Raw genomic sequence first — 22,007 nt, 5'->3', positions numbered from 1 at the left:
AACCACTCCTCTACATCAAAATTGCACTGGTAAATAGATCAATTAATCAAAAGATGAAGTCAAACATCATGTTAATGCTCTTAAATGATTTAAAACAAGACCATAATCACTGAGACTACGTTTTTCTAATCATACTACTGAAAGATGAAAAGTTATAAAAAGTCCCCATGACAGCTTTGCGTTGATGTACAATCTTTTTTCAGATCTGTTCCAAACAAAATCTATTATAGGGCAGACATAGGAAACTCAAACGCATTTTGCTGTTTCAGGTGCACATCTTCTTATACAGAAAGTTTCATACATCACACCTCTTTGCATGCTAAGAAACAGTATCATTTTTTTATGCATGACAGAGACCCAAACAAGGAGCGCAAAACTAACTTTTGCAGAAAAGCTGTATTGCTTCATGGGATTTTCCCTCAGGAAAGTTGTATCTGGTATATATTCTCGGTTTCATGATTCTCAGTCTGTGGGCACCTCCTTTTTTTACAGTAAAATTAAAAGTACGCAATGATTTTGATGTTTTGGAACAAAAACAAGATACATCCCCTTACAGGAGGTCTAGGTGAGAAATCTGAGTAAGCCAACAGTTGCATTCTGCATCACTTCATTACTAAAAAAAAAAAAAAAAAAGATAAAATATATTTTTAAGCTATTGCTATTACTGCTCATTTTTATTTTATCAGTGTATTTCACAAGAAAACTAAAACCAGTGTGACACTGTAAGGATAAATACTTAACATTGCTTTGAAATAAGTAGAGATTCTGCTTTTGCCGAGACAGTGGTCTGCACTGTCCCAGGTACAAACACTAGATTAGTGGGAAGAATTGATCCCCCTGCCTGCTCGTTGCACTTGCTACTGTTTTTCATTATGCTAAGTCCCGCTGTAGGAGAAAGCAGGAGTTTAAACTTTATTTTATGAAAGAAAAGATGCAATGAGGAACTACACTCCAGAAAAAATGATAAGCAGAGGTCCTTGCATTTCCCTTTTATCAGTTGCTCAACGGGTAAATTGCACAGTGTCCTGTTACAGCTTGCACAGGGCCCCATCCTGAGCCACGTCGCTGAAGGGTTTGTGACTTCAGAGAAAGAGTAGGATGAAACTGTACTCCGAGAGAAAAGGACCCCGGGTCTATTAGCAAATTAACTGCTGTGCCAAGAGCTGAGTAAAAATCTAGGAACTGTGAGAGGAATTATCTGAGAATGACACAAAAACCCAACTACTGAACAGCAATTTTCAACAACTTTCCTTGCCTTCCCCACTAGAGTGATGCAATTAAAATAATCTTATTGAGACACGGGGATCCAAAAAGCAAGTTATGTTTCTAGGAACAAGGGCAAACTGAAGAAGAATCATGTAGTAAACAGAGATGTCATTATTTTCAAGGCAAGATTTTATTTAATTGGGCCCTGAGTTTCCTGGACCAAGAATTCTGTTTCTTTGCTCACTGTTTCAAGTCAACACTGCTAGCAGAGATCATTTTGCTCAGGTACAACTTCTGCTGGATATATAAACCTCCACTGAATATTAAGGCTCATTTCAGAGCATACTACTCTCACCTGAGGCTGTAAAGATCAATGGTAGTATCGATGCTGACAAAGCTGATCTCAAAGTCTTGAGATTTGACATGGGAAGGGCTGTAAAAATATGGATCGCTTGGGTGACTGTGAAAATGGTCCGAGCTGACAGCAAACAAGCCCGTGGGTAAATGGATTTTTACTCTCTCTCTGAAACTTGCTTTTTCTTTTAAATGAAATCTGTCATGAGATCAGATAAAAAGATTGGATACTTTAAACATGCGGATGTTTGCCTCGTCAGTTTTAGAGTCTAAAAACTGCTGATCAACAACCATATTTATGGAATGGAAACTAACCTGTTGTACCTGTAAGTTATGAAACAAGACTATTTATATAATATACAAAAAACCACAGTGACGAAAACCAGATTCTTACTATGACTAATTCAATCAGCAAAGTGCATCTCTTGTACATCCTTGTGAAGCGCCCAGCTCCTGGAGATAGCAGTCACAGGTGAGATGAAAAATAACTATCGCAATAACAGCCCTATTACTGCTGCCAAGGTATGGATGAAATAAAACCAGCACCCACACACCGCAACATCCTCACGACTGTAACAACATCCTTTCTCAGTGGAGTCCAAGTAGCAGGAATGGGACTTACCATCAACAAAACCCTCCTGAAGAGGTCCATGTTCACCGTCTCTGTGAGCAGGTGAATGCTGGTAACGTCTGCCCCACCACGGTCGGCTCCTAAAGAAACCTGGCTTGGATCTCCTCCAAAGCTAGCGATGTTCTGCTGCACCCACTTCAAAGCTGTTAATTGATCCAAAAGGCCAGCATTTCCACTCACCTCAGGAGAACCTATTGTGGAAAATAAATCAATAGTCTGAAAAGAAATAAAACTATAAAAATTTGAAGTTTTGATTAAATGTTACATTTTTAGCAGCTCTTGCAGCTGAACAGAGTTTAAGTCTGAAGTGGTGTCTTCCAAGGTCAACACTTTACAGACTGACTCCATTTCAGTTTTTACCACTCCACCAGGCATCCCTGGAGGTGCCTGATTGTCTGTCCTGATGATAGGAAAATAACACTCCAACTTTTAAGCTTCATTTGGACACCTCATGGCAGGAGACTTGAATCCAGGCTCAAGTATCCATAAATTCAGGCCATGAGATTCTTTTTCTACATAAGCAGCTTGATCTTAAAATGAATTAAAAGTAAACAAAAAATCAGTGTGTTTGCCAAATTCTCAAGTTGGAAGGGACCCATAAGGATCATCGACTGCTTCCCTGGAGTACACCTAATTGCATCTGTTTGCTTCCTACATCCCTTTTACACTTATAAATGACTGGTCAGACAGGGTAAGTCACATCATTTTTCATGTCTTTATACATATAAATGATAAAATAATATCTGTACAATATCTCCATAAATATCCTTTGAGGTTGACCTATGTCTAACTGATAGAGATCTGATTTATATGTATTCATATTTTTGTTCCCATGAAAACAAGAGCAAAATAATTCATCATGTACACCCCATGCTTAGGTATCACCACTGAAAAAGACATTCTTTTTAACACCAGCCAGAGGTAACCTGATACTTTGATTAATAGGAAACTAATGCTGAAAGCATCTAATGATGCAACCCCCTAGGCAAGCTTAATTTTATATCAACAAAAGCAGAAATAAGGAATTCCTACACAGTCCGTAAGAAAGGAATAGAAAATTATTATTCACTGTCTACTTCTTTTTAATCCACAATGAGCCATTTATTTTTAATGATTTTAAATTCTCCACATTTGAAACTTGGGAGAAAAAAAAAACAAGACAAGACAGAAAAGCCAGAAATGGAAACACAGCTGAAACTATTTGTTTCTTCCATTGCCAAGACCAAATAGTACAATTTTAAAGTAAGGGCAGGCTCGGAAACTAGTGAATCAAAATGAAAACATAGTGGAATAAAAAGCTGCCACTTTGTGGACAGGTAGCCCCACCTCAGGTGAAGAACAACTGAAAGCATGCATCGTGTAGTAGATATCCATATGCCTAGTATAATGAATTACTGAGATACTGAGATTACTGTTGATATTACTGAGGCAGATTTAAGCAGCAGAACAGAGGAGACCAGATTATTGATAGCCTTGCAGTTCTTACAGATATCCACATCACAATAGCCACCACTATAAGTGCCCTTCCAGTAGGAGAGCCAAGAACTAAATGGCCTCGGAAACTACAACCTTCCACCTGTAGCCATAGTTTCAGATGATCAGGCCAAGCCATGCCAGTGAAGCAATGGAGGAAAAACTTTCCCCGCTTTATTTTTTTAGGGTTTTTTTTAGTTTGTTCTGCACACCACAACCAGTTCCTAGGGTTCTCAATCCAGTAATAAACCCACTCTACGCTGTTAAAAAGGAACTTGCTGCATGCCTTGTGAGACCTCCCCAGAGGAAGTGAAATCATAGAATCATAGGAGCATTTAGGTTGGAAAAGACCTCTAAGATCACGTAGTGCAACCATTAACCTAGCACTGCCAAGTCCACCACTAAATCATGTCCCTAAGTGCCATGTCTACACGTCTTTTAAATACCTCCAGGGATGGTGACTCCACCACTTCCCTGGGCAGCCTGTTCCGATGCCTGACAACCCTTTTGGTGAAGAAATTTTTGTATGTAAAACCATGTAAATGTATTAGTCACACAGTGTGCCTCACTATGGATATACTAAACAAGACCAAGGAGGGAAATGTAACCAGTTTCTTTTGCCCTGGCAAAAACCACGGCCAGGTTGTGAAATGTACCACACAGGGAACAGATGCATGCATGGACATTCATGGTAGTTAGACCAAAAGAAACGTGTTTGTCAGGGATCTTTTCCACTGCCTTTGTGCAGGGGAAGATCACATTCCTGAGGACCACAGGAGAATGAAAAGAAACCAGTGTTCAGAAGGAAGCAAACAAGGACATACATATGCATTTCTGTTATTACTAAACTGGAGAAGAACAATAGTGCTAAATTTAAGCATGAAAATAATCCTGTTTTGTATGACTTTATGGACTCTTACAAGAATCAGGCCTGAAAACATGACTGTCTTATCCATAGTCTTGCCATCCATATCACTGGCAATTCACCTTAACTTTTCTGGGTGCAAAGTGAGAGGTGAAGGCACAAGTAAGAAGGTGCATCACTTTTTGCAACATTAATGGGCGATAGAAAATTAAATTAAACATCCTTTATACTTAGAAGAATAAGAGCTTTTTGACTGCTTGCAAAAACCTTGTCAATGACAGAACAAAACTGCAGAACTAACAAAAAAAAACAAACAAAAAAAGGGAAATCTGTTGTTTTCACTACCCTTTATCCCTCAAAATCTCCACTTCGTCATTTCTAGTTTTGCAATTTATAAGAAGTCAGCGTGAGAGGATTCAGTACTTTGCTTAGTTGGACAATGAAACTGATATTGCTCACAGGATCGTAACTTAAGTTTGTAACTTCAGAGCCTTCTGACACTCCTTTTCCTAATGTCCCTACAATCCTAAGGATGAACTTCTGCTGCCTTTGGGGGTCCAAAGGACCAGGAGTTGTCCAAGTCTTTCAGTAAAAATGGAACCATCCCTGGTATGTCATTAAGGATTTGGTTTGAGAAAAATTCTTACAGTATTTGACCCAGATTGATAACCTTCATTGAAAATCCCCAGTAGATACTGGTCCTGTACAGAAGGAGTCAGAGGTACTCCACCAACCTGTGGTGGACCAAAGACTAGATATTGCAGTGGGAGCATTGCTCAACAGAATGGGTATGACATACAGACATACAACAGCTCACAACCCCCACATGGACTGAAGGGGACATAGGGGAGACAGGAGTGTGGCATGGAAGGAATTTTTAGGGCTTCCTATGAATGTGGTGCTTAGCTTGCTCCAGGGACTCTTGCAAAGAGCTTTTCCGACTTGCTCCAGTTCCCTCCGGAGCAACAGGATTTTCCCAAATGCACACCCAGGATTTCCCACAGGGGAAGAGGCCAGGAAAGACTGCACTTTTCCCTGGCTACATCTCAACAGTACAGAGAAGGAGAAGGTCCCTGATCACTCCCTATCTGTAATGGACCACCCCTAGCTGAAGGTTTGCAGGAATGCAAATTCAGTACACTCAGCTCATGCACTGACTTTTTGGGCCAGGTGTGCAGATCCCCATTAAAAAGAGGCTGGAGAATTCATCCTGATCCTTAAATTATGGACCATCATATAAATACTGCTATATAATATTCAGCCCAGCTAGCAGTTTCCACTTAGGAAGAAACCTAGGTGAGATTCACAGGGCTGAAGGAGGTTAGTGGGTAACACGTGGGCAGTGCTGCGTAATGGAATCTTGCACAGCACGTATCCACACTGCATTTGGCTCTAGCCAAAATGAAGCCACAGTATCACTTTCATAAGCATCTAGTTTGCACTGATGAAAACAGTGATTCTTTCCCCAGATACACCTATTACCAGCTTCTTATCTAAATGAGTAAGGAGTTTGTAGTGCCAGCTCTCTAGTTACTGAACAAAAACCAGGCTTTGCTAGGAGTGAGCTTTGAACAAAACAGTAAAACAGAGAAGGGAAACGATAACCAACAGCTGCAGCTAAAACCCCAAACTAGGCACAATCCACCCAGCGTCACTAGCAGTGACTACTCAAAAGAATCATAAGGCCAAATAAGTAGGTCTGGTATCTGCAAACATGGCAAATATAAACTCCTAAAGATTATAAAGGTATTAAAATATCCACTAGAGAGACCAAGGATTGCCACCAGACCAATGGAGACAGAGCTCCACTTGCAATTGTGTTTTCTCTTCATGGCTCTCTACCTTAAGTTCCCCTGCCCCAGCCAGAATTGAAAAATGGTAGAAATAAGAGTGTTCCCTACTTGGTTAAACAGGCAAATATAATACAAAGCAAAATGAAAAGAAAAATAATCCCAAAGACTAGATGGCACTACCACAAAGGTTTAGGGAGATGTGAATGTGTGTTTTCATGTGTACAAGACAAAATCCTGGATGTAATGGGAATTTCTATAATTTTTAATGGCAATTGATATTAGGAGGCAATAGGAGAGCAAAAGTATCCTTTACACTAGAGTATGGGGAAGGGATGCAAACGCAGAACACACAAATGTTCAGTCACGTCCAGGACAGTAAAAGGGGTTAACAGAATTCAAATTAAATGTGGCAAGCCCTTCAGAGAAGAAGTCAGACTGAATTACTGAGGAACAACCAACTATCTTTGTGCTATACTTTCCACACTTTCATGTCCTTCTTACCATTAACCTGCAGTTATCCCTCTCTGCCTCTTCCCCACCCCGACATGGGCAGAGTAGAGCATTAGCAAAATTTCATGGATGGAACAGTTGGAAGTTGGAGACATTGAAAACCATATCCACAATGACAGGTCACTGGAATTAGCAGGAATTTTGATGCCTAACCGATCTTCATGTGTGTCTGCAAAACCCAATATCCACAGTTGCATCTGCAAACAGAAATCTAGCCAGTGCTTTGAAAGAGATGCTTGCGTTTTATTTGTTCTTGTCCCTTTGCCTCCAGTCTTTCTCTTCAGATCAAGAAACAGAAGTGTTACAGAAAGCAATTTAGCCCATAGTTGTGTTTATTCTAGAAATCCATGACTCACCAGTACTAAGGAAGCCAAAAACACCAACTCGGTAGTTTGCCGTCACGACAATGATGTTACTGATGGCAGCTAAGTATGATCCATCGATGGTTGTCTTTCCTGTCTCAGCATTGTAACTCCCTCCATTGTGGAAGAACAGCAACACTGACATGTTTTTGACCTGCTGTGACAACAACCAGGTTAATATTCCTGTAGCCAACTGCTTTTGTAGGTCACTGATGAGAACACAAGCATCTTCCCCATTAATATTATCTAAGCCATTCATAGGTCTTTAACAGTGACCATAATAAGAGGATATCTGGCCATCTGTCTGAAATTCTAGGGCTAAATTGTCCACAATGACCTATATACCATTGAAGAGCACACTATGTCCAGTATAAAGAAGATTTAATGGCACCACTGTGTTCCACCAGACAACAGCTCTACCAGGTTAGCTCAAGGCAGACCCGTCCTGCTGACTTGGCCATTGAGCACGTGGTGGGCTCGTCTTTGCTGTACCATGTCTGCTTTACACAAACACACAGGAAAAGTTCAAACAAGTGGGAAACAGGAGAAGGAAAAGGCCTGTTGAGTTGCTTCATCTTGAGCAGGACTAATGCAATAGCCGTGCAGGTCTGCTTCCTACTCTCCAGTCTTCAGCACTTAAACACTGCCTAGTCCCAAAAACCTCACTTGACAAGAGCTCCTCATTGCTCCTTCAATCCCCATGGAGGTTTTCCCCTACTAGATAGATAGAGTGGTCCTGCAGAGAGGACCTTGTCTTTGCATGGGAGAGACTCACTTCTCATTAAGCACAGTGGGGGTCTGCCCTGAAAGAACCCAGCAGGACTCCTGGGATGGGAAGGAGCTATGATGGGCACCTGCAGAGCCACCCAATTTTGCTCAGAAACTGAGGCTTTTTCCCAAAGCAGCACCCCATCGGTGTGGACCCTCTCTGCACACACAGCAGGGCTGCAGCCAGGCTGCACAAAAGCGGAACTGCCCCACAAGACCTCAGCATTCACCAGCAGATTAAAGCTCTGTCGAGGTAACACTCAGAAGAAATACCAGTGACACATACAGAGGGGTTTGGTTTTGGGGGTTGGTTTTTGGTTTGTTTTCTTCTTTCCTGCTGCATAAAGCACAATAACCGACTCCAATGTTAGAAAGGTTTTTTCAAAGTGTAACCTCAATTTTCCATTCAGCGCTTTCACCCCCTATTGCCCACTTTGGGACTATCCTGAAGGAGGCTCCTCTCTCCTCTGCTCGGCAGCGTGCCACTCGCAACCACCCGTCCCGCTTTCTGCTTTGGCAGCTGGTGGTGTTTTTCAAAGAAGGGCTGGTGGCCCCCGCAGCAGCATCAAAGTACATCTGAGGTTTGTTTTTGCCTGCAGCTAGAGGGCATTGGGCTCTGTTGCTGTTATTTTCTGGACGGAGCTTAGCTAAACACAGCAGTCCCATCTGCTCTGGCGAAGAATGACTCCAGCAAAAATGCGGCTGGCTGTACAGGAGAAGCAGCAGAGAAGTGATGGTTGCAGCCCCCTGCAACATTACAGGATAGGAGGCAAAATCCCCTCAGCTGCCCTTCATTTGTCAGGACTGTGTGCGCTCCTCACTTATCTATCTGGAGAATCACTTCAGAGGCTTCTTGTAACTTGACAATGTTACCAAGAAAACCCCAGAAATTGCAAGCACTAAACCATGCTGCTCTCTCTCAGAAACTTCTGCTCCTGAATAGAAATTGCCTAATTCACAATGTCTTGTCCCTGGTTCCCATTTCTGCACCACGTGCAGCACAGAGAGAGAGATGGGGGTAAAGAAAAAAAAAAATTAAAGAATCTGTTTTCACATAGAAATTCATTCTAAAATACAACCACATTGAGCCATGTCAGCTAAAATGGCATTAAATGTGATGTTGAGCCTGCTCTGTCCCTTCAGCTCAGCATGGTTAAGCCTGAGGTCCAAACTAAGCATTTCCTATGTGTCCACAGCCTGCATGGCACCATGACCTCCAGCTGCCCTGTAAGTTGTATATTACATTATGCTGACTGACTTTACCCAATGCTGTAGTGATGAAAAGCTTAAGAAAGGCAAAGATGGGAGATAAAAGTTAAAAACAGCAAAACAAAGCCTGCTGCAACAGATATGGAGCAATTCGGGGGAAGATTTAGCACTGGGGCTGTGCCTAGTGCCAAAAGTCTGGACATAGCATTCCCGTTTCTAGTCTGCATCGAGCAATGGCATATCCCTCTCCTATGTAAAGGTAAACTATCATGAAAAATAATTTGGGTTTTAATATCAAGAGATTTCAATCCCAGAGGTCATGGATTTGGGCATTTTAGATGAAGGCTGTTTAACATAATCGCCTTCCCATTTCTTGTTAGCCATTTTAAAAGCATAGCAAAATTATTTTCATGCTGTAATTGACCTGTGCCTCACGATATGAGATACTTCATGTCACCTATCGAGCTATGTATTTGGTAGCCAATTATTTTCTTACTGTTCATTAGCTGCTGGATAATTTATTTTGAATATAAGTGAATTTCCCCTAAGCCTTGTTCTCAACCAAATTCAACCAACCGCTGCAATTAAATCTGTGCTGCAGAAGAAACACAAGGCCTTAACTAAAGCCTGCTGGAGCCAGTCCCTTCACCCACCACCGTTTGGTACCCAGCTCAGATGCAGCACCTCCAGCATCAGTGCCAGGCTGCAGCGGGGCACAGGCGGCTGCTGGGCAGAATGGGGCCAGCACTTTCCTCATGTGGCTGCCGTGTGGCTACTGCCCAGTGCAGGGTTTTGGTCCATACTTAGCAACGAAATGCAGAGAGTCATACTTTGAGGTGTAAAATCTGTGCAAAGACTTCCAGCTGGGAGGTGGGTCCCTGGCTTAGCTAGAAGGGGGATGTCTTCTGGGTAGCCCTGCAACTCCACCATGGTCTCACGTCTGCGGGGGCTTAGGTCCCATGTGCAAACTCACAAGGGGGAGAGAAATTCAGCATCCACCAGGAAGCTGCAAGTCAGCTGGAAGTCTGAAAGGCTTCATAATATTCAGAGCCATCTTCTCCAACCTTCTGTAAAATGCTTAATGAGCTACTTGGCAGGGATAGATTTAAACTCTACCGAGCCAGGCAACATCCAGTGCTTTTACTACTGTACAATATTGCTCTGTAAAGAATTCAGTGCAACAGGGATGATGCAATAAGGATGAGAATAACACATGCAGTGAATGGGAGAAGAGGAGAGAGGGTACATTTGCTATTCTTATTTAGTGGAGAGTTTCAACTCTTGATCTTACATTTGAACGCTTTGTAAATCAAACTGAAGCACAGCTTTGATTTGCTGGTGTGACAGGTGGTGATGGTTATAGGTGGAAAAAGTCTCTCAGAAGGGCCAGTTTTATTTGGAGGGTTATGTGGTACACAGAACTATGGAAGCAAAATGAGGTGATGTCATTCACCTTCTTCACTGCTTGACACTTAAAGAGTCCTTCGGTGACAGGCAGCAGCCCCTGCACCGTGCTCTTGTTCAGGCTCAAAACACTCCTGAATGACCTCTGCATTCACTGCTCTCCAGGAGATTTTATATCCAGTATTTACTAGCCAATTTAACTTTCCATGGGCTGAAAATATATAACTATAGCTCTCTGTACGTGAGTAAAAAATAGAGCTAGCCACAAAAAGAAACAGGAAAATGCCATGCCTTCTGCTCCCAGCTACTTCTGCAAAAACAGAAGTTTTGTTTCTCTCTTGGGCTAGACTTACACATGTGAAACTGATTGACTTGATCAGACCTACTTCTACCTTACACCTCTACAAAAGACAGGAGGGATTCAGTTCTCAGTACCACTAAGGAGAAAAGACAAGCCTATTTAGTCTATCAGATGTTAGAAAATGCAATGCTTTCAAATAAGCTATCTTGAAAACAGCACTTAAGCAGAGATGGCAAACTGCCTGGGACGGTGACCTGATGTTTTCAATAAGTGATGACGGCACTCAAGGCAAAATGACAGTCTGGTGCTGCAGGGAGAAAACAGACTGCTGGTCTTTCTGGTGACTAAAAGGACCTGCGAGGGACTCTGTGTGCTGCTGTCAGATAGCTAGACCAGCTCTTTGCAGTATGACGGACTCAAAAATTTCTATTATAACCACCATCACCTTCTGAACGTTACCGGTACCGTGGAAAAAAATAAAGCTCTATTCCTGTGCTCTGGGCCCGCTCTTCAATGGGATTCACATGGTATTCAGCATCTTTATCCCCAGCCCCCCAGGGATTTGGCCAATCATCTAAGCTTGGCTCTAACTTGAAGCTTTATTTTATATCTGTTCAGAATGAGAAATTCAAGAGCTTTCAAATGATAGTTTCTCAGACTGTATCACTGGCCCAGCCATCTTTAAAACGTCTGGTTTTATGCTCTGTGGGCTGGGCACAAAACTAGCATCGCTTGCTAACCTCATTCTTCAACAGAGCTCCCACAGATATCAACAGGGGAATAGTGAAGACGAGGGTGAAAAAAGCCTCATCTGCTGCTGCTCGACTGGTGGTAAGTGTTGATGTGACGTGTTGTACCGTGTTATCATCTCCTGAACAAATGGTCTCATTTCAGGGACATTGCCATTTCTGTCCTTAATTTCTCCTCCTTTGCTGCCACCTTCTTGTGTTTTATTTCCCTCTTTGCCTCTCTCTTATTTCTAGGTTTTTAATTTTCTACCCTCCTAGTTACCCGAACACAGCTCACTGAAAGCCTCTTAGGGAATCCTCTTGCACCAGTACAAACAACAGAGCGCCTAATTTAACCTTGCAGGGCTTTGTGAAGACCGCACGAAAACCAGTCATTCTTGCCAATTAAAAGTACTTTGAAAATAGGCTCAGCTACAAAAAAAAAAATCGACTTGACTCCTACTTACAGTGGTGGCAGGAACAAAGACATTCAGATATAGGCAGTCTTCACTGACAGAGTATGACGGGGCCTCTCCATCTCCTGGCTGCCAACAAGCTGCCCTAGAGACACAGATTGAGAAAATGACAATAAAAAGGCTTGTACTCTTTTTCCACTGCTGTATTTCCTTATATTTTGATGCACTAAGTTTATAAAATCTTTAAATCTGTAGATCTCAATCACATTTAAAACTATGCCCACCTGTACCTTAGTAACAAATACGTGGGTTTGTATACACACATACAAATGCAAAAAACACATTGCATTTTCACCTCTAGAATCCTTCCCTCAGAAAACCAGCCTCGTTTTAAAAAGATTAGAACTTGAAAATAAGCCTTCAGAAAACTCACACTTTGTGTAAATTGCAGAAAATTAGTACCAGATGTAAGGGGAGCAGGACTGGGGGTCTCAGGCACAGGTCTCCCCCTGCTATTGCCTGCAAACCTATGTAAGCCACTCTTTTGCTGAAATGACAGTTTTCTATTTTAATTTCTAATAGTCTGTGGGCTACATTTATTTATATTTATTTTAATTTCTAACGGTCTGTGGGAAAATATGTTAAGTTCAAAATTTTAAAGCATTTTTAAAATCTGTTTGCTCTAAGCGTCATAGCAGACTATTAACAGTGCCCAGCAATTTTAAAAGTAACATTTCAACAGGAATTCAGCCAGCCAGCCACGTACAGAGAATCATTTTCTGGCCATCATCTGTATGAGATTCATGTGATTGAGATCTCTCCATAAGAAGAATCAAGTGGATGACTTTTGCAGGTCAGATATAAGCTATTTTGAAGCCAGTTCCTTCTACTGCACAGCCATATTTATATCACATAATGAGTTATGGAAAAGCATCACAAGTTATTAGGGAAGAAGCCAAAAGAGGCTATGGAAAAGACAGTAATATCTCAGAGAATTATTTCTAAATTATCATTTTTAATGCCCTTGTAAAATTTTATGCTGAAAGTGCAAGGAATTTAATAGAAAACTACAAGGAAAAGGACCAGCTTTAATGCAATTCTACAAAATCTTTCCATAAGAGAGGTTCTTAGCACAGTGATATCACTCAATAGCTTTCACACTGACATAAAGAAGCACATCATCTCCAAATAAAACTACTAAAACCATTTTAGGCAGAGAAAATACAAATTCCCAGGTAGGAACCCAGCCAGGACAACAGATCTAATGCTATTAATCGTACAGCTTTCCACAGGGCAGCAGGAATCATCACCCGTGCTCACTGGCTATTTTTTTCTTTTTTTTTTTTTCTTTTTTTTTTTTTTTCTAGCAGCTCAAGAGGCCCAGCACCTCCAGCTCCCAGGATCTCCTCATTCTGGGACAGACTCCAGGGAAAGGCTGCCACCTGCTGAGCAAGTCCACAGCTCCTCCAGCAGCTGGAAACTCCAACAGCTGGACAGTTTTTTTGGTCAGTTTGGGCTTTTTTAAAAGTCTTTTATCAGGTCCAGGATGATAAAGAAACATTTCTCTTCCATCAGTAACGTCACTGTGCTAATGTGAATTTCCTATATGCAAATATTGTGCAACACCAGTATAGAGTCCTAAAAAAATATAGATGTCAACACTTTCTATACACACACAGAGGGAGGTCCCTCTGATTCTCCAAGTGCACCTCCATAGCGCTAAGCTCAAATAATTATTTTTTTAACCTTAAATGAATAATAGAAGATAATGGCCAAGTTCTTCATTGGCCTAAGGAAGCACTGAGAATTCAAAAGATAGGAGCAGGTTAACTAAGGTCCCTAAATCTCTTTGAAAGTCTCAGCCAGGCTGCTCATTGCAACACCAGGTCTTCAAAAGAGACCAGAGAGGCAGACGGCTCTTACCAAAGTCCTAGAGACACCGCGCTGTGGCTGCAGACACAAAGAGCAGATGGTGTGTGTGTTAACCTAAAATCACTGTGCACCTGAGAAAATAAAAAGCCATGTCTCACCAGATCCCTCCGACGTACATGAGGCTGTGCAGCTACTGTGGTTATGCTGTTAACACCTCCACAACTCAGGTGCAACCTGAAGGATGAGACTACCAAAGCCCACGTGCTCTTTCAGCTCTTCAAGACAACGCCGCATCTCTTTTCACTCAGTTCGTCACAGGCTTTGCTAGAAAACTCTGGAGGCAAATCCTGAGCAATGGAGGGACCAAACAGCTTCCACACAGCTGATAGGTCTCTCAATCTGTAGCCTCAGGGTGTGTTTCCACCAAAACAGGTGGTGGATCGTGTCAGGCCTGCAGGGTGCCATCCTCCCAGCTCCCTTGCAAAATCTGCCTTTTCCTGAACCATGTAAGCTCTTGGCCAGATCAGCTAGCTCAAGTAGTTTGTCACTAACCACATGAGGACCGCTCCCAGTGCCAGGAATTGAACAGGACTGCATGGCCAGCCACGGCTGGAAGGATAACACAGGTTCTCAAGAGACCTGAGAGTTCTCTCTCGGGTCCATATTAGCTGCCTTGGAAGCTCTTGGGTTGCTATACCTCAGCTGTCAGCCCTGATTTCTTCAACTCCTTGTACAGAAAGTTCACCAAGTCCTTCCACCAGACTCTCTCCTTTTGACTGTTCTGCACCTTCAATCTCCTGTTTCTTGTTTCTATTTTTTTTTTTTCCTTGCAGCTCTTCACATCTGCCACGAAACAGTCTGCTTTTTATTGATAGGGACATGATCGGGTACCAGCTCTCCTGTATCAACTGCCTGTGTACACGTGCAACACGGCTCGCTCAAACAGGTTTTGTGTGCTCTCTAGTTTGCTTTCTATCACGTGGAGCGGGGATGCACTGTGAGAAAGACCCTATGAAAAACACTCCACTTTCACATCTTGTTCCTTCTTGTTGCTGCATTTCTATCTGCTGTGGGGTTTTTTAAAAAGAAATCCACTGTCCTAACATGTTCCATAGCGCAGATATACTAAGTAGCGTCACCCAAACCCTCTTTTCTTTAAAAAATACACATCCGCAATTTGTCATTTTGGTTCCCCAATGCAACAAAATTAAGACTGATTTCGCAAGACTAAATGAAACACAAATGTGCACACAAAGACTATGTCCATAGAGTGCCTCCAACCTAAACTCACCCAACAGGGATATCTGTACAACCCTGGAGAGCCAGGGCCAGCCAACAGGAAATATTAGATATGGTGAATTAACAGAAATTTAGCTCATCTGCTAATACAGTTCCTAGCACTCGTTTCCTCTTAAGGCATTACCTAAAATGTTTATAAATTCTGCGCTTCTGTGCAAGCCATTTAGCAAGCATTTGTCTTTTCATAGTTTTTGGACAGAAAAGACTATCTGGGTCCTTCAGCCTGATCTCCTAGACACTACTAGACAGAGAATTTCTATGAGGCCCACAGCTTCAGGTTACATCAGCGTTACAACACCCCTGTTTGATTAAATATTCTGCAAATTTATGGCTCAGCAGGAGGAAAATGTATTTTGTACAAATATTATAAATACTTGTATAAATACTCAGAATGAAAATGGATTGACAGGAGATATTCGGTGCAAAGTTATGCATAGATTCAAGGCAATGTACTGGAATGCTTTTTTTCTTGGGGATGCTTGCATGCATTAACATGTAGACAGAGAAATTATTCTTTTTTTTAAACAAAGTCCCAAACTTGTATTAATCTGTACCCTATAGGTTCTTTTGCAAGACAGGACATGGATATCGTGGTCATCGCTCCAGCTACTTTCATACACCTGGATGGACAAGCACTTCTGCAGACAATCAAAAGGGTTTCTTACCGAGCCACAGTAGCATCCCAGGTTTCCACCCAAGCAAACGGCTCTGGAGGACTGAAACGCTTCTCTGCAAGAGGAGGTGCAGCGTACGGGATCCCCAGGAACTGGCTGATATTTTTCCATTCTGAGCCAATGCGGATCACCTGGGATTTGCCCATTAGATCTCCATGGGATGGAATGTACACAGATGGGGTTAAATCCGATTCAGAAATGGGCAGGAATAAATCTATCAGGGGGGAACGGAGGAAAAATCATTTGATTTTTCAAGTTAGTACCATTTCAGAAAAGAAAATTAATCCCATTTCCCTTAATGTTAAACTGTTAAGTGTCTAAATCACTTCTTTAAATGAAACAGATAAATTTGTATTCTCTCCCTATAAAATACTTCATGCTATGCTATATGTTAGCTACAGGATATGAACATTTAACTTTCCAAACCTTTACTCAAGCATTTCTTCCAGATGAGACATCACATTAGAATATAAATCTGAGCGTTTCTATAAAAAGGGAGAGAGATTTTCAGAATTCCCCCCACCCACAGCTCTAACAAGCACAATGTTAAACCTTTAAACTTTTATAGCAAGTCAGAGAGAGGAAAGATAACCACACAGCTCATTGGTTTGGGCTCTCACCAGGAAAGACTTGCACTTCAGTCCCCTTCCCAGTAGCTGTTTCATCATGCGAGACAGAAGAGCTTCAACAGAAGGCAATGAGCACAACCCAGGTCCAAATTCCCTACAGTCCTGTGTCGGGACTGCTGTTCTCGAAGTGGGAATCACCAGTGCAAGCACTCACTCGCATGCCTTCTACGTGCCAGAGAAGGGAATGCAAGAGTGGAGGGTACCAGAGGGCCTTACATCATCTCTTGCCTTACACACTGTTGTGAATATTGCAATTTTCTTCCACAGAGCTTATGCCACTATCTACATTTTAGATCAAATTGCTATCTGATTCATTTTTTTTGTCTGCAGAAAATGATAACATATTAGGGGGTTATAGTTTGATCCAATTTTTCTTCTTTTTTACATAACAATTATCTGAATCACTAGCTATCTACCCAAAGAAGAGGTTTTTCAATAATGCCTTACATTAAAACAGAGCTAAGTGATACCTCACACAATTTCTCTCTTAAAACAATGTATTTGATAGGCAGGAACCAAATTCTAAGTCATGTGACTAAAACTAAAACTACAGAAATATACAAACACACAAGTCCAGCTTTTAGGTCTCAGCCTGTGATTTTGCTTCACTTGACAATGATAAACCCCTTTTTCTCTCATCGAGTTTGAACCTAGAAGGTTCTCATTGATTTGTCAATTCTTCACAGAAATTTCAGTGAAAAGGAAATATTTCTTCCCTTCCCCCTTATTGTTACCTGATTTCTAATTACTTCTAATAAAAGAAATAATATTACATGAAAAGAAAGCAGTCTCTTTTAAAATCAAGGGAAAAAAACAACAAAACTTACAGTTACAATAAGTAAATAGCCAAACAATAGAATTTTTACCTGTCTACACAACTTCTATTTCTCTCTTAAATAATTTTCAATTCTTTAAAATATTAGTTCATCTTGGTTTAGGGTTTTTTGTTTGTTTGTTTTTGTTTGTTTGTTTTCTCCAGAGATGATCCTTAAGACTTTCAAATGACAATGGGTTTTCAACACTCCTTGTGTCATTCTCAGAGTTTAAAAGGAAGAGCATGCAGAAACATCTTCTGCAGATGAAAAGGAAGGAGCTGGACTTTCATTCATTTTTTTTGTTTTTTTTACCATTCTGCATTTTCAAAATGTCTTTTCTAGATTAGACTTCCTTTATTATAGCCAGTTCAACACTAGATGGTAACACTATGATTTCATGCCTTTTTACAAAAAGCATTTGGGGCCATTTTCCCATCCCGCTTGGCTGTAACTCCACTGAAACAGGAATGGACAATTGTCTAGGAGACATCCACATTGCTTTATGTCTAGTGAGGATTTCCTCACTCTTCCATTCACAAGAATTGTGCACAGGCCACCACAGTTTCCTTTCTCCACAGCCTTAACCTGCTCTTACCTTGTCTCCTATAGATATATGTAGCTGGCTCCTTCAGTAAGACCCGGCAGCTGTGCCCTTGCAGGCCATGCGTGCACATCTGTGTATCAGGGTAGAAAAGGCATCTTATTGCTGAAGGCTGGATTTCCAGCGTAACCACTGTACATGACTGGTTCTTTGAACAAGCTGTGAGGTGAAACGTGAAGAAAAAGAGCAGATAAAAATGTATTCTCAAAGTATTTTGTATGACGTTGTTATAAGATCGTTAAAAGAAAGGTTTTACAACAGGTCAAGCAACAAGGATATGAAGTAGCTCTAAAGCAGAATAATGGGACATAAACGTCCTCAGATTCCCAGAACATTCTCCAAAATAGCTAAAAGACAAAAGGTTATATTGGCTTTAAAATGGAGCAATACAGCAAGAGAACTGGTATAACAGGTCATAGGAGAAGAAAAATATCTTCTAATAAAGTACCGAGGACCTCAGCTGAATTCAACCAGTGCCCAGGGAGTCCCAGGGAAAGTTTTCAGAATAAGAACAGTGATCCTCCCACTCATCCCAGTTTGTTCTCAGAGGTGGGTATCCAAGCCTTTTCCTTTAGCAAGGCTCCTTCAAACGGTTACAGGAAAAGGAAAAAACAGTAAGTTATGCTGCTCACCCTCATAAGGTGAGGGCCATTTACTGCAAAAAGTGGGACCATTCCAAGGACCATCCTCTGCAGTAGGTGGGAACTTTTCCTTATTTCTACAACTCTGCAGCATTCAGGATTTTCCAGTCACGTGAAGTTAAAGGACTCTTTGCTGTCTAGCCAGGCTCTTGATTAAAGCAGTTCCCTTTGTTGTTACTACCGTCCAACCCCTGCTTCAGCCCAGCTGTCAGTTAACCTGCCCTCATACACCACAGCTACAGGTTACTTTAGATAATGGTAGGTGGCTCTACCATCTATCTCACTCAATGAGCTTTCCTTAACTCTTCTTTAGAAAATAATGACATAATCCCTTTCATTATTCACTACAATATTGTCCAAATTGTACAATGCTTGGAGAAGCAGGAGATCTCTGCACCCAAGAGGTGTCAAAATTACACAATCACTGTATGGCATTTTATGTCTATTGTCTCTTTTATTAGATAAACTGTGACAGGGTCCTTCTCTCAAATTCAGAAACACTGGCGTAGTCTTTATAAATAAGTAAAATCAGTATGTCTATGCCAGAAGGGTGGGAAGGCGGATAGCTGTTCTTGGTTTTTCAGGCTTCACGAGCCAGTATTTTCTGTAAAGCTATGAATAACCATTTCTTACCGGACAGACAAAAGTCTCTGGCAGTGGAGAAGTCATTGGATATATCTCTACTAATTTGCACAACTTCAAAGTTTGAGATGGATGAATCCATGAGAACAGAGGACACATTTAAGGGTTGCCATATATCCAAATACTCTGTAAGATGAACCATACAAAAATAATATAAATAGAGGAATCAGTAAAAACTTCAGAAGAAAATAATAAAGAAGTAAAAGCATTGGGGAGCTCCCCAATGAAAGACTTTCACCTTCCTTTGCATCAACAGGGAATAAATGAAATATAATATTCAAAGGCCTCTGATTGACTAGAGGGTTCAGTCCCATTTTCAGACATCATGTACAACTAGATTTACAAAGCTATTCAGTTAATAAAGAGGTAAATCTGGAGCAGCTCCATCCAGGTTTGCAAGTAAATCCAACTGATTTAAATAAAAGGTTTCTGAACAGGCCTAATTACATTAAAGGACATAGGTCATAACGCTTACACACAAGTTCCTGAGCAGATACAGCCACTAACTCCTTGGAAAGCAAGGGGGGATCCTGCATGTGACTGAGCATTCCCAGAACCTTCAGCAGACATCCACGTCTATATCTAAAACAGGAGCTGGTTTCCTAAGGTAGGCTTCACCTCAGTCACCTGCAAGGTAGGTGTCTACATCTGAATTGATTACGCAGACGACTTCTACTATCAGGAGGAACAGACAGTTTTACTACACAATCTCTCCATCCTGGTTTAGATGTCTGCTTTAGGGTGAGACAAATCACCCCCAGGAATCCACCGACTACATGAGCCAGATGCCCATGTTGTCAGTGCAGGGAACCTCATGTGAGTAGCTGAAATGGAGATGTCTATGTTGCCTGCATACAGCCACATCCAGAGAACAAGTCCCGACCTTACAGACTAAGTGAAAATGAGACAACAGTTTTCACAAATGGTATATTTTGTCTTCACTTCCCTTACAAGCAATCGACCAAAGTCCCACAGAAGCACATGCAATTTTCACAGATTTAAAGACTTTTTTTAAAGGTCACAAGGATTGATTATTTTGATCATTTTAATTTGATTTCATAGACAGAATTACAGAAAATACTGTAAACTATGCTAATGTCATGGAACTGCTACATAATTTAGTTCTATTTCATATGTATATATACACATATACACAAATATATACATATACATGTGTATTACTTGTATACAAACATATATGCACATATATACATGTACACATGCATGTACATGTGTGAGCATAGATATACACATACACACTCACTAGTATACATCAAGAATTATTCTTCTGTCTCACCGTGGATTTAAAAAAAATGCCAAAAGCATTCTTTTCTCATACACAAACAGATGAAAACATCTGCAGGCTTTCAGTTTTGCATACAGAAGTCAAAAAAGAAAGCTTGGGAAAGAATAGGCCTTTAATTATTTCAGTTCCTTTCAATAGTTCAATATGTTTTAAAAGCAAAAGGGCCCTGCTGTGGCCACCAAGTCCTAAACAGGAGGTTGGCATTATCCTCTGCATGTAATTGTGGGGTGAGGACAGAGCTGAGTCAGCTGTTGCCTTGCTATTCCTGGTGAGCAGGTCTTGCCCTGTTGCTTGAGTTCATTTACCACGCCGATGCAAAAGTTGTGACCATTCACTTCATTAAAGATTTCTTTTAGTCTTCTGTGAAATAGGTGGCTCGCAAAGACAGCCAAAGTTTCCTTCCTTCCCTTTCCTCCCAGAAATACAGCTGTGACCATAACATTCAACATCAACCCTGAAGCTGAGGTCTGGGGTTCGTACAATCAGGGCTGTGGCATGCCCTCCCTGCAACTTGGAAATCCTGGTGTTCACACACTTGTCCCCTTGATGAGAACCCAAGACCCAAAAGGGATGACAGACTAGCCTGGTTGCATCATTCCTTGAGCAAATAGGCAGGGAATAGCAATGACTAAATTAGATTTGAAAATTATTTTATTCCAAATAATTCATGACAACACAGGGTAACTGTCACAACCCAGGGCTCCGCGTTGATGCTAAAAGTCTTTGTGTTTGCAAGGTAAATCCTTCCCAAGGAAGTGTAAACCTCAAGCATGAGTTATTCTCCCAGAGGACAAGCTGAAAAAAACTGATGTGCTACCACCATTGCCAAGGCTGTTAACCTTAGTGCTAGCACCTTTGCTCTCACTCTTGCTGAAGAAAATGTCTGGTGGAGTGATGAACTGACCTACTGTATTCCATATAACTTCCCAAACATCTGTGAACTAGAGGCAAGAAAGCAGCACTGGCTCCCATGGATCCTTTTCAACCACTTTAATATCATTCTATTTCTGTCATATTTGGGAGTAACTCTTCTAAGAGGTAGAGGCAGAAAGTCTCCAGCTAAGCAGAAATGAAGGTTAATTTGGTATTGCACTGTTAAATGTTAGAGACCACAAGCTCACTTGATATTGCAGAGTAGCAAAGTCATCATCAGCACTATATTCAGAGGGAGTCTGAACTAGTAAGGGAGTAATGACCCTGCAGTCACAGCTTGACTTGTGCAACAGACCCACTGCACTTAATTTTTTCTTCCCCTTAAGCACTGACTATTCAATTATTTTAGAGAAACACAGTGATTTTTAGTCATGTGGAAATTACTACATTTCATATTGTCAAATGTTTCTCTATTTTATAACCATCTAATATGACCTGTTGCATGACCTGTGTTAGAAAATTTCAGCCTCTACATCTAGGGTGACACTTTGTGGCATTTATTTAGAAAGACACTTAAAAATAGAAATCAACTCTGTAAGTGATGGAGAATTAACCATTACATCCTCTCCAGAGAT

At 41.2% G+C, this 22,007-nt stretch overlaps 1 protein-coding gene across 1 annotated transcript in view; it reads right to left on the bottom strand.

The window, feature by feature from the left end:
- The window catches only part of TG (thyroglobulin), a 159,382-nt gene that overhangs the window by 64,455 nt on the left and 72,920 nt on the right, over window positions 1–22,007 (bottom strand). The window contains exons 36-41 of the mRNA XM_069778634.1: window positions 19,185–19,319; window positions 17,905–18,069; window positions 15,857–16,079; window positions 12,072–12,165; window positions 7,189–7,348; window positions 2,183–2,382 (exon numbers count right to left, since the gene is read on the bottom strand). Coding sequence (XP_069634735.1) covers window positions 2,183–2,382; window positions 7,189–7,348; window positions 12,072–12,165; window positions 15,857–16,079; window positions 17,905–18,069; window positions 19,185–19,319 — 977 coding nt within the window. The remainder of the gene's footprint in view (window positions 1–2,182; window positions 2,383–7,188; window positions 7,349–12,071; window positions 12,166–15,856; window positions 16,080–17,904; window positions 18,070–19,184; window positions 19,320–22,007) is intronic.

The sequence above is a fragment of the Haliaeetus albicilla genome, chromosome 3, assembly GCF_947461875.1.
Source record: "Haliaeetus albicilla chromosome 3, bHalAlb1.1, whole genome shotgun sequence".
Classification (NCBI taxonomy): Eukaryota; Metazoa; Chordata; class Aves; order Accipitriformes; family Accipitridae; genus Haliaeetus; species Haliaeetus albicilla.
Note: the sequence above shows the minus strand (reverse complement) of the source record. Positions and strands in the feature narration are given on the sequence as shown.